The sequence below is a fragment of the Pongo pygmaeus genome, chromosome 10, assembly GCF_028885625.2.
Source record: "Pongo pygmaeus isolate AG05252 chromosome 10, NHGRI_mPonPyg2-v2.0_pri, whole genome shotgun sequence".
Taxonomy (NCBI): Eukaryota; Metazoa; Chordata; class Mammalia; order Primates; family Hominidae; genus Pongo; species Pongo pygmaeus.
This window is the reverse complement of record NC_072383.2, coordinates 95,277,803-95,296,339: the sequence shown is the minus strand read 5'-3', so window position 1 is coordinate 95,296,339 and position 18,537 is coordinate 95,277,803. Positions and strand designations below refer to the sequence as shown.

Sequence of the window (18,537 nt, the reverse complement as noted above, 5' to 3'; positions counted from 1 at the left end):
GGGTGATGGAGAAGAGTATTCTCTCTGCAAAACTGAGGGCTCTAGAGGGTAGCACAGTCGAGATCAGAGTGCTGACAATAGGGAAAGACTGTAGTCACTTGTCAGCTTCATCTGGGGCCATCAGGTGTGGGCAGAGATGTTGGAAAGAAGGATTTTTTATCTCTTGAGGTTGGGGCTGTATGTGAACATGGAGTGTGTGCTTCCTGCCTGCAGAATTCTGAAGGTGGAAGACTGCCCAAGGCAAGGATAGAAGGCAGTGGTGTGGGCAACCTGCACACTCGGTGTTTGGTGGGATAGGATGCCACAGAAGGGACACCAGCTCTGAGCATCTTGAAGGAATCCCACTCAAGAGGGCAGCCTTCTGGAGCTAGGGGACCCCACAGTAAGAGGCTATGCGTGTATCACAGGGCAGGGATGCAGAAGCTGAGGAAGGATTGCAGGAGGTCAGCTGGAAGTGCACTGTTCCTTTCAGGAGACATGCCCAAGTCCCAGCACATCCAGTTCCGGATGGACCCAAAGATTCTCCCCGGCTCTCCCAGGACCATTGGTTGGGGGGTACCTAGGATTGCGATGAACACCAGGGAGAGGCCATGGGAGGGATCCACATTGTGCACACAGAGGGCACAAGCAAGCTCTAAGGGCATAAGTCATGTGAGACTTTCACCCTTATCTCATGTGGCTTGTGTCCTCCTGGGCCTAACAAATGCAACAACAACAACAAAAAAATCTTTGAATTGGATGTAAGATTGAAATTTTGATTTATACTGGATTAGACCTCATAATAATTGGAAGTAAATCTAACTCCCAAAATGGGACTTGTCCATATATTGAAAGTGACTGGAAAACATTATGGGGATCCTGGCAAGAAAATATCCAAGTAAAGAAGGGAGATTGGACAGAGCTCAACCAAAGGTAGCGGTTGGAGTAAAATAACAGGTTAGAGGGATAAAAGAATAGTGAGAAAAATAAAATATTTAAACAAATGAAATCACTATGCAAATTTGCATTCTAGCTGTCAGAAAATAACTTCCCATTGCATTTAAAAAACACATTTAAAAAATTATATATGTTTCTATTCCTGCCTTCTGCAAAGATTTTCAGAATAGAATCTTTTGAAGTTGTAGAGTTTTGATAAGGTACTTTGGTGTTTGCTCTGTAAAATTTATAGACATCTTTTAAATTTGACTGAGAACAGCATCTCTAAATGGTCCTTGTGCAGCATAACCAAACTCATATTTAAAATCTATATGTCACACTAAAGTAACAGCCAAGCCAAAATTAAAAACCGTATTTCAGTATGCAATATTAGGTGAGTGAACCCATCATTAAGGAGTAGACTTTGTTGCAGTTCCATCCAGCACACAGCAGGATCACTGTCACCTGCCCTCCCTGCCAGACTCTGCAGGTTGATTTCTGCCTACTGCATGCCCTGTGTAATTCTGACACTCTGGGATTGAAATGTTGTTTAGCATTTTCATATCACCTTTGACTCAGAGCCTCTATGACTCTCAGTTGGTTCAGTTTATGGATCATCCTTCCTCGCTCAGGCTCTTCCCTGACTCACCCTAAATATGAATCAGCCATGTGTCTGTTTCTCACAGAAGGCACCTGCGTATAGCAGAGGAAGGGGGCTTTATGCCTCTCGGTTGCTTCTCATCTATTTTCCCTCCAGGCTCTTTCTTTTTCCATTGGCCTTCTCCATGAGTCTCCCCAAGAAATTAATTTCCCTTTACCTTGTCCTATAAAACAATTTAGACTACCACCTCCCACTTGCTCAGACCTTCCACTTATCTATACATAAGGTGCTCTGTCAATAATGACAATTTTGTCCAAAACTTCACCCTTGAGCAGCACTAAGAACTGTTAGAGGCTTTGCATCTTCAGCTTCTTTCTCCTTTCTCTGCTACCAGTCTCTAAAATCACTCAGCTGAAGCAAAACATTCAGAGATAATGGAAAAATAATGGATAAGCCGCTCCCCTCCTTCACCCTCCCTAGCTTCCTGGAGAGGTTGGTGAGGGGGCACGGTGCCCCCATTATGCTTAGGATGGGTCTTTAGGAGACCTCAAAGGGGAAGGGGATCAATATAGTTGTTTACCCACTAGATAAACTAACTTTCCCACTCCCACACTTTTGAAAGCAGACAATGCTAAGACAATTTTGGTTTTAAGTAACATGTTTTCGTCCTCTTTATTTCACATTTGCCACTTGAACTATTCCACATACATTTAATAAAGAAGTCTATGCTAATCATTAATTATGATACCAATACACCCGTTGTATTGTATTCAAATGTAACTCACACTTGTGGATTTCAAAGAATTTCCCTAGATTTAATTAATCCTCAGCTTCGCTAATGAAAAGCATTGCTTCTAACTGGCATGAGTGTGGGTTTCTAATCTTTTCCTTAAGGTCACCTCATTTTTCATGAAAATGTACATTTATAATTTAACGTTGCAGATCTTTCACATTCCCTATTAAGCAATTATTTTGATTACTTTATTATCTTTCTTTTTTTTCCTAGGCTATTTACGTTGGTTTCTGCCTATCATGAGCCAAGTATAATTCTAAGATTCTCTTTTACTTCCTTTATTAGCATGATCTGCATTAGCAAGGGATTCATTTTCATTCTGAAGACTGAAAACAATTTCATTATCTGATAAAAATTATCTTCTCATACGCTATAAGAGGCAATTCTCGTCATTTATGGTCTCATTAGGTATTTCATCTACCCAATACATCTTCTCAATATTTCTTCCTGGAAGTAATCATCTCGTGGCTCAACTAACAATATTTTGGACTAGGGATTCTTGTTTTTGTCTTCCTTCCCTCTTCCCACCCCCACAATATAGTTACTGCATCATCTCCTCTGTGAATCCTTGCTATTTCCCTGTCTTCCTAAAACATTTTGTGGAGGCTTCATGTTAACATCTATCTGCATTGTTGTATTGTGAATTGTAAGTTTACATTTTGTTGCCTTTAATATACTATCAGCATCTTAAGGGATGAGCCACAGCTTATGGATCTTTGTGTTTTTAGAGCCTGGAACTATGTCTAATATAGAGCAAAGCTCCAAAAATGCATATTGAATAAATGAAGGACTAAATACACATGCATGCTCATTTTTACCAGAATGTAGTTTTAATTTACTTGAGAATTTATTCTTTTCAAAACACAGGAGAGAGTAGGGAAGCCAAAGCAACTTGATAAAGAAATAGAAAGTTGGACAAATTGAGAGCAAGCTGAGGAGATATACAGACCTGGAACTCACAGAGAAGATAGTAGTTAAACTGCCCTACTGGGAGCTAAAGCACCTATGAAGCTGCAGGAGGCCAGTTGATCAACAGCGAAATCTCAAAGCAACATCTAGAGTACTTGTATATATCATAAGAAATCAGATGGGGCAAGATCCAAGTTTGAACTGGAGACTTCTGTGCAAGCAAGACATTGAATCATGACTACTTCTCACCAAATTTCCAAAGGCTGACAGATATTGCTGAAAAATTCCTCAGTCTGTTGTCATACTCTTGATTTATTTCTCAGTTTTATCATCCCTAGAGGAGGAAAAAAGAGTAATACCTTGAATTTCATATAATTTTCCTCATTTCAGAAAGTGCATACTTCATTTCACCTCACCTGTTAAACAAAAATTATGCTCCTGTGCTAGTCCTCAACAGACCTGACCAAACCATAATGGAGTCACTCATGCTGAATGCCACATAATCAAACCAAAACTTTAAAAAAGCAGAGATCCCAAAACAGAACAGAACAATTTTTCCTGAAAACAGAAGATTCCAGTTTACCTGAGTGAGTGTAATAAGGAAGTCCCTCTGTTTTAACTCTCACAAAAAAGCAACCTGATATTAACCAATCAGGTTTTCTTTTCTATTCTTCTGTTTCCTTGTTCCTACCTTACAAAACTCACTGTTGTGCCATTGTCCAACAGGAGCGCTCATTCTGTTCTGCAGAATGGAGGCTGTCCCTGATTCATGAATTGCAAATAAAAGCAAATTCGATCTACAACTAACTTTGTTGGAATTTTGTCTTTTGACATTATACGCACATTAGAAATGTAAAAAATGTTGAAATACCATCCTGTGGAATTGAGATCAATTCCATGGGAGTGTCAATGTGCCCCTGTTGGCTGCTTGGAGCTGGACCCATTTTAAGGAAGCAGAGTTCCCTAGAGGATTTTGATCATGTTAAGTTTAAAATTCGATTAAACTTCTAAATGGAGATGTTAAGTAGGCAGGTGGCTACAGGAATCTGGAGCTAGGAGAGCACTCTGGGTTGGAGATAAAATACTGGAGGATTTTGGCATATAAATGGTACTGGATAGGGTTATCTTGAGTGAGAGTACGGAGAAGACAAAAGAGAACATATGCTATGGAGAACCGAATTTTTTGATTAACACTCTAGTCAGGTAATCTTTGAAGTCTTGTGTCAGCAAATCATAGCCCCCAGGTAAAATCTGGACCACTGCCTGGTTTTTGTGCAGTTCCTGAGCTAAGAATAAGAATAATTTCATATTTTTATGGTAGGGAGAAAAACACAAATAATAATATTTCATGGCATATGAAAATTATAAGAAATTCAAATTAATTTTTAAAAGTTTTATTGGAACACATCTATGCCTTTTGTTTATATGTTGTGTATGGCTGCTTTTGCACTGTAAAGGCAGAGTTGACTATTTGCAACAGAGACACAAAACTAGATTTACTATCTTGCCCTTTATAGAAAAAGTTTGAAGACCCATGTGTTGTGTGAGAATGTGTCTTGGAACTGCTATGGCCACTGTTGCTGCCAACAGGAAAACTAGACTGAAGACAAAATGTCACAAGGAAGGGGGCTGCTGAGATAACTGCTGAGAAATGAAAGACAGCTCAGATGTGAATCATGAACCTCTGGACTGAGTCGAGCCAGAAGCTCACCTTACCTCTGGAATCTTTAGTTACATGAACAAATAAATTTCCTTTAGTGTATGACCCAGTTAAAGGTAGATTTTCTATTATCCAAAACCAAATGATTCTTAACTAATACAGTTGTAAGATCCAGATACAATCTCAGCTCCTTTTGCCCTTAATATCCCCAAGCCTGACTCAAACCTCCCATTTCATAACCTATGAAAGTCTAAAACTATTCCCATGATTCCTACAAATCCCCCAAAACTTATGTTCTCATGATCCTTGTTCCAGAAATACCATGTTCATGATGCATGCAACTTTTCAACCATTCTACCTCATCACTAGCTTCTCAAACGTACAGACATATTTTATGACTATCATTTTTGTGAGTTTAGTAATTTTACTTAATGTTTGAGGGATCACTGTAATGGGTCACTTAATCCACTGTACAACCTTCTGTCATCTGATGGCTATCTATTCTTTTCTTCTCTTTCTCTTTTATTTCTCCAATTTTCAAAGTAAATAAATTCCTCTCTTTGTAGGATAGGCAGCCATTCCAGTTTACCTGGAGCTGACTTAGTTTGGGGATAGTCCCAGATTTTGCACTGAAAGTCAATCTCAGTTCTGGAAAAACTGGGAAGATCTGTGACCCTGTCTCCTGTCTCAAGTAATTCTACCTGCTCCTCTGAAGCATCAAAGCTACCCCACATCAATGGCTCATAGAGACCACCTACTCCAACAGACTTGTCAAAATACCTTTCTAATCAAGGCACCTCTGTCCTTAAACGGAATTACTGTACTAGATGTTTAAAAAATAAAATGCCTCATCATTAAATGCAAACACATTTAGAACCATGTCACCTTAACGAAATGATGCTTTCATCATTATAAGATGTTTTATTTCACCTCTGGCAGTATCCATTTTTGAAATATACCTTAATGACAATATAGTGACACCAGCTTTCTTATGTTCAGTGTTTACATGTTCTCCACTTCTCCATCTTTCTATTTTCAATCTGTTGGGTCTTTTATTTAAAATAGAACAATCTCTGTTTTTAAATGAAAGTTTTGGTCCATTTACACTTAATATAGTTAATAATATGGTTAAATGTAAGTCTAGTGTAAGTCATCTAGATTAATAGGCTGACTTTTTTTTTCTTTCAGCACTTTTAAGAAGGCAACCCCCATTATCACTTGGTCTCCAATGTTTCTGATGAGAAGTCAGCCTTTACTCTTATTGCCCACTTCCTTAGGACTTTGTGTTTTTTCTTCTGGTTGATTTTAAGATGTTTTTCCTATTTTTGATTTTCAGAACTGTGACTATGATTTGCTCGGGTGTGGTTTTCTTTTTATTTATCATGCTTGGAGTTCATTGAACTTCCTAAATCCAAAGGTGGTTAATATTTTAAATCAAATTTGAAAAAATTTTGCCATCCTTTTTTCAAAGGACTCTTTCCTTCCTATCTAGGACTTCAATTGCTTCCTATCTGGGACTCTTTCCTAACTTCCCTTCCTATCTTAGACTTCAGTTTCACACATGTTGAAACATGAATAGGCCATCATAGCTCTGAAATTTTTGAAAATCATTTTTTTCTCAGTGCTTAGATAATTTCTACTGATCTGTCCAGAAGTGTACTGGTTTTTAAAAAAAATTCTGTAGCACCTAATTTGCTAAGTCCATTCAATGAATTGTTAAATTTCAGATATATTTTTCCAGTTTAAGGATTTCCATTTGGTTCTTTTTCTATTTCCATATGTATCCTGATATCCCCCATCTCTTTATCCATTATAGCAATCTTTTTCAATAGATTATTTTACATGTATATTACAGTTATTTTAAAGTCTCCATCTGCTAATTCTAACACCTGGAACTTCTGGAAATGTGTTGACTGTTTTTTTCCTAGATTGTGGTTGATATTTTCCTGCTTCTTTGTATATGAAGTAATTTTTAATTATTTTACTGTACATTGTGGGCAACATCGTTGAGTTTTGTTCTAGCATACAGTTAAATTACTGACAACCACTTTTATCTTATGGAGGTTTGATGGGTGGGCTTATTTTTGCTTTGCTCTTAGGCCTCATTTGTAGTCCTTGGTTCTAAAATCCTTATTCTTAAGGTATTTCCCTCCTAGGGTTTTAATGAAAAGCACAAATAATTTATTAAGTCCCCTTTCCTTGACTGGACTTGAATTACAAAATTTGTCTCTCCAGTACCATACAGCTGTTGAAATCTCTGAGGCTTCATTCTTTGAGCCTTTCAGCTATGACTTTCCATTGGATTCTCTGGAGTCTCATCATGTGCACGTGTTGTTGGTAGTCAGTCAACAGTTTTAGGAGAATTTGTGCACAGATTTTAGGGCTCCCCACATTGTCTCCCTCCTTGTTGAAACATTCCCTCCTAAATTTCTAACTACTCTGGCAGACCCACACCCTGGCTTCTGAATCCTCAAGTTCAGTCATTCAGCCTCTTCCTGATTGCGCTCTGTCCCTTACGTATTTTGCAAGATGAGGTGTGCCCTCAGAGAAAAGGCTGTTTAAATGTGGACCTCACCTAGTTTGTTTCCATATTTCAAGGATTACCATTCCTCCGGTTTCTGCCTATTTTTAGTCATTCCCCAGGGACTTCAAACATCATTTTAATTCTGATTTTATGATTGTTTGCACTGTTTTTTGATCCAGAGTTCAAAATTGTTATTGGCAAATGGTAGTTCAATAAAAGCCACTCTGCTATCACCAGAAATGAACTCCTATCATTACCATAAAAAAAAAATAAATAACTTCTGATCCTTCTAGATAGAAATGAACTTCCCCCAAAGATGTATGTAATAATTTAAGAATGTAATAATGGTAAGAGCTACCTGTTATTGAGCATCCAGTATGTGTTGGACATTGTTCTAGGTGCTTTATGTATCCTAAATTTACAGATGAGAAAACTGAAGTACAGAGAAGTTAAGGAACTAGGCCAAATTCATGCAGGTCATAAAAGGAAAGCCAGGACTATCCGATGTCATAGCTGACTCCCTCATCCACGATGCTATGCTGCTATTCAAACATAGGGTAGTTGTTCCTTGATGGAAACAACTTAGAGGAGACTTAAGCTTGTAGTAAATAATTCAACTAAATAACTTTTATAGTTCCTTTAAAGGTAATAATCTGTTTTCTTTTTTTTTTTTCTTTGAGACGGAGTCTCACTCTGTCTCCAGGCTGGAGTGCAGTGGTGCGATCTCGGCTCACTGCAACTTCCACATCACAGGTTCAAGAGATTATCCTGTCTCAGCCTCCGGAGCAGCTAGGACTACAGGCATGCACCACCACACCCAGCTAATTTTTGTATTTTTAGTAGAAATGGGGTTTCACCATGTTGGCCAGGATGGTCTCAATCTCTTGACCTTGTGGTCCGCCCACCTCGGCATCCAAAAGTGCTGGGATTAAAGGTGTGAGCCACCACGCCTGGCCTAAATGTAATAACCTTCCTCCCTTCCTTCTTTTTTTTTTTTTTTTTTTTTTTTTTTGACGGAGTTTTGCTCTTGTTGCCCAGGCTGGAGTACAATGGCCCAATCTCAACTCTCTGCAACCTGTGCCTCCCAGGTTCAAGCAATTCTCCTGCCTCAGCCTCCCAAGTAGCTGGGATTACAGGCATGCACCACCACGCCTGGCTAATTTTGTATTTTTAGTAGAGACAGAGTTTCACCACGTTGGTCAGGCTGGTCTCCAACTCCTAACCTCAGGTGATCCACCCGCCTCGGCCTCCCAAAGTGCTGGGATTACAGGCGTGAGCCACCGCGCCCGGCCCATAATAATCTATTTTCTTACAAAAATTATAATTCCAACTCAACTAAAAGTATTAATTTTCATGTCAGAGAAATTAATTTTCCTCAATCACCAATCCAGAAATATATACATCAAATAGTATTCCCATATCGACTCAGCTCCTGCAGAACTATTTCTCTTTTCTTTACTTTTGAATTTGACTTTAAGCACCTCAAGCAGAACTATGTACTTGTGGTTACCTGAATTGCTGAAGCACTACTTGTATATTGTGTTCATTCTGGATGCAAGTCAAGATTGATCAACCAACTTATTTCAAGCAGTTCAAAGAATCAGCCTTTGAAGTCTTGAGAAATAGCCGTTTTGGTGTGTTTTTTCCATACAACCCAAAATATATTTGAAAAATATTTTTAACCAGCAAAATTGTTCAAAGAAAAAAACACATTATTTTTCCTCAAAGAAAAATTAAACTATTTTTAAGGTCAATAGAAACATTCCTTTCCTTAATATCCCTCCCTTGCTAATGTCTCCCAAATTGTTTTAAACGAATTAGTCAGAAATGGATATTGTTTTGCAAAAATAAAATAAATGACAAATCCTTGAAAGAAAAGTCTACAGTCCTTGAAATGATCTATAAAATGTGTTTTATTTTCCTGTGGGCTGCTATTGAAGACAGTTTTTTTATGGGATGTTATTATCAGGATTCACAGGAAAACTTATTTTCTGGAATGAGTACCAGGATCAGTAATAGCAATGCATCTCCTAAGTATGTGGTCCGTTTTTCCCTTAAAATGCTGTTGATCTTGTAAAGCACTGTATTTACTTGTTAACAAGTGCTGCAGGAAAGCATACAGCCAATCTATGGTTGACTCCCAGTGAAAGTAAAGGATGAATGGCACGTTAAAAAAATTAAAAGAAAAAAAAAGGGCTCAACTCCTGGCTCCATCTTACTTTTCTACCATGTCTTCTTTGCCTAATTTTTCTTGTCTGGTTTTAATTAATCTTACCATTATTTTGAATGCATACTTATAAGCTACCTTAAATTTTTTTGAGCAAGTTCAAATATGAATAACTAAATGGTCTAGATTAGACTGCCACAATTTAAAAAATAAGAACCATTGAACCATAAACAAAAATGGAAAGGAAAACGAGAATGTAAAAAAAAAAAATCACAAAAATGTATAAAAACAGTTTGTATTCCTGTTATTGAGGGATCTTGGAAATCTCAAAAAAAAAAAAAGATGAACATACAAGTAAAAAATTGAGAAAGATCCTGAAGAAGCATGACAACAGAAAAATACACAGTGGACAAAAAATGTGAAAAACATTCAACCTCAGTAGGAGTCAAATAAATATAAATCTAGACTTAAGAATAAATTTTTGTACAAAGTGAGAACATAAATTTATTTGTTTCCTTGAAATCTACCTACTTTGGTCCCTGACCTCAAGGAGAGGACAGATATGCAAACAAGCACGTGCAAAATAGAATGAGTGTGATAAAAGCACCTATGTGTTACGTGGAGACACCAGGGAAGAAGTGGTACGGACAAGCTCCATGGTGGAGGAGACGCCTGGGTTGAGTCCAGAATGAACACTTGAGGCCATTAGGTACGAGTCTTTTTTTTAAATTGATGAATAAAAATTGTATATATTTATCATGTACAAACATGTTATTCTGAAATAGATATACATTGATTATTATTATAGAATAGGTAAATTGAGCCAATTAATATATGCATTTCCTCACATACTTATTTTTTGTAGTGAGAACAGTTAAGATCTTCTCTCAGCAATTTTCGAGTGTACAACACATTGTTACCAACCATAGTCATTATTTTGTGCAATAGAACTCTTGAACACATTCTTCTTGTTAAATTGAAATTTTGTATTTTTGACCAACAGCTCCTCAACAGCCCCTCCCCTAGTCCCTGGTAACCACTCTCTGCTTCTATGAGTTTAACTTTTTTAGATTCCATATATAAGTGAGATCATGCGGTATTTGTCTTTCTGTGCCTGCCTTATTTAACTTAGCATAATGTCCTCCAGGTTCATCCATGTTGTGGCAAATGACATAATTTCCGTACTTTTTAAGGCAGAATAATATTTCATTACATATACACACACATTCCACATTTTATTTAGCCATTCATTCATTGATGGAGACTTAGGTTGATTCCATATCCTGGCTATTGAGAGTAACGCTGCAATGAACACAGGAAGGCAGATATCTCTTAGACATGTTGATTTCATTTCCTTTGGATATACAGCCAGTAGTTGGATTGCTGGATCAGATGTGAGCTTTTTGAAGGAAAGGACTGCCTAAGTGTCACTGCTTGTGTGCACAGTTCCTGGCGTAGTACTAGAATTTGATAAATATTTTTTTAAATAAAGAGAAAGGACATTTTTGCCAGGAAGCAAAGGACCAGACTAATGAATAAGATCTATCAAATGAACAAATGTATGCTTGAATGAATGAGCTCAGTTTGTCAGAGAAATACTAATGTATCTATGAAAAAGAGATTAAATGACCAGCCTCCAAAGGACAAAATGAAGATTTAATTTTTTCCCCTCCTATGGATCATTACATATACTTTATTACTAGGAAAACAAACTCTGGACAATTCCTTTGGCCCTAATTACATCTTGATCATTTTAACTGCATTTCATCCAAACCCCAGCAGGTCTAAACATTTTCAACTTGAGCATTTTCCCAGCCAATAAGCTCTGAAAAGGCCTGTCTATGTTACACTTAGGGAATACAAACAGTTGACTCGAATCTCAATACTTTTCTGAACATTGTTTTGTTTTATTTCTGGCTATTAGGGAAAATAATTAGATAGGCTATAGAAAATGTAGTTAAATATTAACAATGGTTATTTTACAGTGGTTGACTTCTGGGTAACTTATTTTCACCTTTCAATATTTTGTAGATTTTCTACATTAGTTCCGAATTGCATTTATAATGATAAGAAAAGAAATCAGTCCAATAAATTCTTGTGAATCTTGTGGGGAAAAATTAAATTAGGCAAGTTGTGAAACTACTTAGAAATCTTTGAATTTCTTAGAAATCTACTCAGTTTTCACATCATGTACAATTTAAAGGGATGGTTCAGGGTGGTTTGTACTTGGGCAGAATCTGGTTTTAGACCTATTCCATTCTAAGCTGTTAAATACAAAATGTATGAAAGTTATCTTAAATATCAAACAGGAACAAAAGCAATTCATTTGCAATTAATTTTGAACAGTCTCTAAAGTTCCAGTTGAAAATGGTTATTTTACAGGGTTTATATATTACAGGTTATGTTACAAATTATTACTTGTTGTAAAAAAATTCCCATGCCTCTTAACCCAGCTTTTTAACTAATGAATTTAATTATGAAGAAAACTGCTGTCACTGAAACCTTCTTCTTAATCATGCCTGTACTTATGACAAAAAATATCTGTTGCTATGGAAATTTTAGAGTCAAAGTTGCAATTCATAAGGCTCTACTGAAGTGGAAAGTAGAAATAGAAACTGAGTGTTAGTAAAGAGAAACTTCTTTCTTAATATATTTTTTAACATCAAAATTATGGATGATAGATGGATTTTACAAGTAAATCTCATTTTGCATAACAGCCATGTAAAAAGTTCTGCATATATCTAATTTTGGAAAATCAAGTAATTTAAAGTATAGTGCGGAACTTACAATGGGTAGGAACTGAACAGGGAATCTGACTCAATTTAATTAAACATTTATTAAGGCTCTACTATCTCATATTGAAATTTAATATTTTCATAGATTGAGTTTTCTAAAATTGGGCATATGTATATAGTTTAACATTAGTTTCAAAATGATTTTTAGTTGTCATTAAAACCCAAAACAATGAAACCAAATGTGAACTACTCAGCTCCAGTCATATAATGAGATGAGAATCATAGTTCAATTTATTAGTTATTTACTGATAGGCAGGCCAGTAACAATACAAAGCTTGCCAGCCAACAAGATAAGGAAGGGAATCGATGTGTTTTTAATTTATGAAACACATTATGTATGCAAAAGGAGTAGAGACTAATATAACAAACATTCAGCTTAAGACAGAAAATTTTACAAAGACAAATGAAACCTCCTGAGCATTTTCCCTAGATTTCATCCTCCCTCCTTTATCCAAGAGGTGACCACAAACCTGAATTTGGTGTCAATCGTTAATGAACTTGTGTTAAAAATATTTTTAGTATATATGTAGTCATCCATAAATACTGTATTATGTTGTTTTGCCTGTGTTTAAGCTTTATACAAATGGTATACAATGGTATCTTCTTACATATATCCTGCAACACTTGATTTTCTTTTGCTAAACCTGCTTTTGAGATGAATCCAGATTGATATATATCTCTGTTATTAATCCATTTACGAATGTTGTTTATTCATTATTTACTTATTTGTAACTTCTATAAAATATTCTCTTGTATGACTATGCCACTATTTCTTTATCCATTCCACCTGATGGACATTTCATAGGTTTTCCTTTGTTTTTACTATTATAATCAATGCATCAGAAATTTGCACAAGTCTTGTTGGGCAAATTGGTGGGAGCTCATTTTGTAGAATATACCATAGCATTTCAAATGAGAGAAAATGGCAAAGAGTAGTTAAGCAGTGGACTTCTGGGTTCACTGTTTTCTCCCCTAACCCCATTAGGGGCTTGTTCAATCCTATGCACACATAGATAATATTAAATAAGTAATAATATTTAAATCTTTTTTATGGATGAAGATGTGTTGGATGACATGTATATTTCATTTAAGTTTTCAGGTTTTATGGGCATCCTACAAGTTCCATGATGCATTAGGAAAAACAGTGTACCCAGTCTCAAACTGAATGTAACCTAAAGTAATGTGGAGCAGGCTCACACACTTACGACACTCTTGAGCTACCGTTTTAAGGCTGTTTTATGAAAATACAATACAAAACTATGTGTCCGAGGACACTGTTAAGAGCCAAATGAGCAGGGCACCTGGAAGTACTCTAGGAGTCCTCGGAGGCAGACACCCTTCTGCATGGTCATTTGAACTGGTTGGAGGGATCTGCATGATGTTGCTCAAAAGGGGCAGGAAGGGAAATGCAGACTGCAGGCAGAAACCAAGTTTCTGGAGAGCACATTTCTACTCTCCAGAAATTTACCACTCCCCTCCTGCAATTCTGTGACAAACAAGTCGGCTGAGCTGGGGACTATGTAAAGTGCCTATGCGTGAAGTGAACCAAGACCACTGCATTTAAGCCTCTGAATAGCTGGCCGGTGGTCAATTTCTAAAGCAATCTCTTGAAGGTTGATAGGGAGAAAGATATGGGAAGTGCTGCAGTTTTATTACCTATCACTTAGCTGTTGGCATGGGCTTCTCTTCCCTCTTTCCTGACTTCCCTCGCTTGTGTCTGCTCCCCTTCTTCTCCCCCTTTCAGTTTGCCTCCTGTCATTCTCTGTTATAATTAAAACAAATAGAAAACATTGCAGGTGTCTGCTATAAAGCATTTGCAGATACTGTATATTTGTAAAAACCAGCTGCAAATTGTGTAATTTGGTCTTTAAAAAAAACTATGAAAGACATTTCTGGAAATAAACACATCTTTCATCCTGTAGATTTTGAATTTTCTTTTTGTTTGTACTTCAGCCCAGTTCATCATCATTTCCTTACCGCCTTGCACAGAAAGTTACAGCTTTAACCAGTGAGTGTTGCTCCTATTTTAGAAAAGACGGGGAATTTTGGAATGATGGTTTAAAACGGGGAAACTGTTACTGTATGGTCTGGTGCAGTTTTAGACAGTATTTCTCTCAGGCAAAACAACACTCAAGAATAACAGCATCTGTAAGAACTGAAAGTGAAGAAAAAGTAAAAAAAAAAAAAAAAGTGCTGAAATGTTATCTGCAATAGTTGGAAGAGATCTGCCTTCCCCAGAGGAAACCAGTATATTAGCACAGATAACTGATAACATTGGGGACCCCTTCCATGGATTATTGGGGCATCCATTCAGGTCTGCAAGTCATTTTTTAAAATCAGCCCCCAGGGCAGATGACAGGTGTCCCAGTTTTAGCTTGAACCTCAACTATGTCTTCCTCTCCCTTTACTATCCGATTTCCCAGAGCCGTGCAGTGGGTGGAAAGGCAGAGGAGGCCAGCTTAGCGATGAAGAGCTCAGATTCTTCCGGGAGGATTTAAATCCTGCCTCTACTTCCGACTAACTGTGATTGTTAGCCAAGTTATTTAACTGCCTTATGTTTTTGTTTCCTCGTCTATAATACGGGGTCAGTAATACTATGTGCATCGTGGTCATAATTCTGGTGAAGACAGGAGGGAGAAAATGCACTGAAGCACTTACAAATATGTGCCTGGCAGGTAAATGCTCCAGAAAGGGTAGGCAATAATGTTAGCGGTAATGATGGTGGAGTGTTGGTGATACCTCTGCCTCTCTCCTTTTTTTAGAACTCCATAGTGCCATCTTTCCTGGATTATATCCATCCATCCATCCATCCATCCATCCATCCATCCACCAATCCATCCAACAAATATTATAGACCTATGTGCCAGGTATTGTTCTAGGGTTCTATAAAAATAGTACAAGCACTTACATTCACTAAAGTAAATAAAAATGAAAAGTATCTCACTAGTAAAAACTTATTAGTGACAAAAACCAGAAGATGGGCATTTGCATTCATGGGAAATTAACATGAGGTTGAGGTAAATGGCCTTGGTTATGAGTCATGCTGTTTCCACACCTGTATTAAATGTGTAGGTACTTTGTTGCACCTTTCTTGACCTTGATAACTAGCTTTGCATAATAAATTAAACTCTCACCATTGAGAAATGCAAACCCTTCAAAGTGATCTCTAACCCAGCAAAGAAATGTGTAAACCCCAGCCTCAGACCAAAGGACTCAGAAGCCATCTTCACATACGAGCCATTACCATCCGAATGGCTTTTCTGTTTGAATCAAACTTTATTTCATATGAGGGTATAGACATCAGGCAACAATTTTTCCCTTTGAATTCATGAGCAAATGTTTGGTTCTTTTTCTCTTTTATTAAAACATGGTTTCCTATCGGTCTTCTTGTCTTTTGTTTCTTTCCCTTTCATTACATCTTGCATTCTTATCTGCCCCGGAGGCCAGGCCATCATTCATTCCACTCATTCCTTTCATTCTTCCAATATTTATTAAATGCGTACTAGTGTCAGGAACTTGTCACTTCTCTCCTCAGTCACTTGTAATGACACCCTATCATCTACCGATTCAATCCTGAAGTCTTCATTCTAGTTCCTCCTTACAGTTTGTTTTCCATCATGACTGTGCACACTCCAGGTAGGTCAGAGTCAAGCCCTTTGAATATAAACCATATGTATTTTTGTTTTTATGCCTCTGTTCTCCTCCAGTGTGCCCCCTTCTAGCAAAATTTTGTAGCAAATTTTCAACTACCAAAATCCTTCTTATCCTTAAATGCTTTGCTAAAGGCTTGTTTCCTCTACATAGTATTCTAGAACAATTCTACCTTAGCTCTGCCCAGACTTTAGAACTTCATAGATGTCTACATTTAAAAGCTTAGGGAGTAACATAAAATTTCTACTTTTTCTTATATTATCAAAGGAGACTATTTTAAAATGCCAATTGCCAGCTACTATTACCGTTGTTTCATTTTTTTTTAAAGGCCTTTTTAATTCTAGTAGGAAATTCAGAATAGAGGATGATACATTAAACCAATTTAGCTTTAGAAAAACACATTTGTGTTGTTATTTTTTTAAACCATGAGTATTCATTCACTGACTAGCATCTGGGAAGCATTCACATGTGGCATTTTTAGACGCTAGACAAAATGAGTCAGAAATGCACGGTCCTTTTCCAATTTGGCAGGGAAACAATGCTCCCAGCACTCTATTAGTACATCAGGCATTGTGCTAAGCACTTTATTACTTCAACTCACCTAATTAATACACACAGCAATCCTATGAGATAGATACTAACATCCCCATTTCACAGATGAGGAAATAAAAGCTTACAGAATTTAAGTTAATTCTCCAAAGTAGCAAAGCTAGCAAATGGCAAAGTTACTATTTAAACCCAGTTCTATACAATTCTAAAGCTGGCACTCTAAAATTCTATGCAATATTGCCTCTCAGAAGTATAAAATATGGAAAGTCTCACTTGCTACAGATTTTTTCCCAAGCCATTTAGAGAATTTCCAAAGTTGAAATTACCACATGTTGGGGTTTAATCGAGGGTTTTTCAAGACTAGCATTAGTGACATTTTGGGCTTGATAATTCTTTGTTGTGGGAGCTGTCTTGTGTGTTGTAGGATGTTTACTCACTGGATGCCACTAGTACTCTACCAGTGATAACAACCAAATATGTCTCCAGACACTGTCAAATGTCATCTAACGGACAGAATCACTCCCAATTGAGAAGCACTGGTTTAATCCAATCTTGCTTTATGGACCTGTCCAAAAACAACCTAAACATAAATGACTCCAAACGTGAAAACAGTTGTGCTGCGCATAAACTTGTTTTCTATGAATAGGTCTGTAAGATAGTTTTAATAAGCAGCAGCACTGTCATTTAATTCCAGTACAATTTAAGACATTCCTCAAAATAATAATTTTAAAGAAATTTAGCTTGTGTAAAAAAACAATTTTATGTTTGTTGTTATAAGAGGACCGTTCCAAAAACTTAGCTCAAACCAAGAGAAACAACAACAATTAAATCCTTTATAAGGTTACCGTGTATAGGATGTTCAGGGAATAATTGACACTATCCAGTTGAAAAGGCTTCCTCCCGATAAAATGCAACCATTAGCCAGATCAAAAAGTCTCTCAAGATTGAATATAGATGGCAGCGAGATATCAAATGGGACCTGAGGAAAAGCATAAAAGTGTTCATGAAATGCATTGTTTCAAACTGTTGACAAAGTTTTCAAAATACCCAAATACCAATTTCTAATAATTTTATATGATAGATAGTTAACTTGTGTGCCTCAGGTAAGGCACAAACTTTCATACCTCTAAACTGCTGAAATGGCACATATATCTTTCTACATCCTATTAAGATTCATACATGAGCCTATAAAACAGCAAACACTTCTAAAAATACGGACTATTTGTATTTAGGTAATCATTGTACATGGTTCTAAATGTAAGACTTTTGGCCCTTCTCCTAATAAAATGCTTTCCTGCATAACAGATTGACCAGTTGGCAAATCTCCCTCTTTCATTTGGAGTGTAAGTCTTCACACAGTGAAGAAGGATGCACCAGTAAGTTATGTTTGGAGATCAGTGTATCTGAAAGAGGCACCATGTTATCACGAGCGAGAGCTAGTACAGCCAAAGTCATCCTGGGCAAGCTGAAAAATGGAAAATAAAGACTGCTTTTGTGGTCATAGCACCGGTTATTGATTGGGGGAAGGACAGGAAAGAGAGAACAAAAATGAAGGAAAGAAAACAAATGTTTGCTGGGGACCCACTTCATGCCAATCTAGGTATATACTTATGTAGAATGACCACAATGAGTTACAGCCTTGTGGGTCTGAATCCTGGTAAAAAAAAAAAAAAAAAAAAAAAAAAAAAAATTAGAGAACAAGTTTTTATTAATTTCTTGTCTACTTGTTAAATGAGCCAGTCATTCATTTTATTCTTAAAAAAGCATAATGAACCTAAATGTGGATATTGTATTTGGAGGCTGGTTTTTGTTAACTTTTTTGTCACTTTTCTGGATTAAAAAAATGATAAAGTATTCTAGAGTTTTCTATAACTGCAAACAATAGAGAGGTGAATAAATAAAAAATTAATAATCTCTCCCTTCCTTGATCAGTCCTAATATAATCAATGTTTCCAGATCGGATGGCATCCTTC

General features: G+C 36.8%; 1 protein-coding gene across 1 annotated transcript in view; it reads right to left on the bottom strand.

Moving 5' to 3' along the window:
* Positions 1-3,117: 3,117 nt before the first annotated feature.
* Positions 3,118-18,537, bottom strand: part of CFAP54 (cilia and flagella associated protein 54) — a 379,132-nt gene continuing 363,712 nt past the window's right edge. The window contains exons 68-69 of the mRNA XM_054442311.1: positions 17,410-17,543; positions 3,118-3,552 (exon numbers count right to left, since the gene is read on the bottom strand). Of these exons, the coding sequence (XP_054298286.1) occupies positions 17,424-17,543 (120 nt within the window). The 3' untranslated portion in view covers positions 3,118-3,552; positions 17,410-17,423. The remainder of the gene's footprint in view (positions 3,553-17,409; positions 17,544-18,537) is intronic.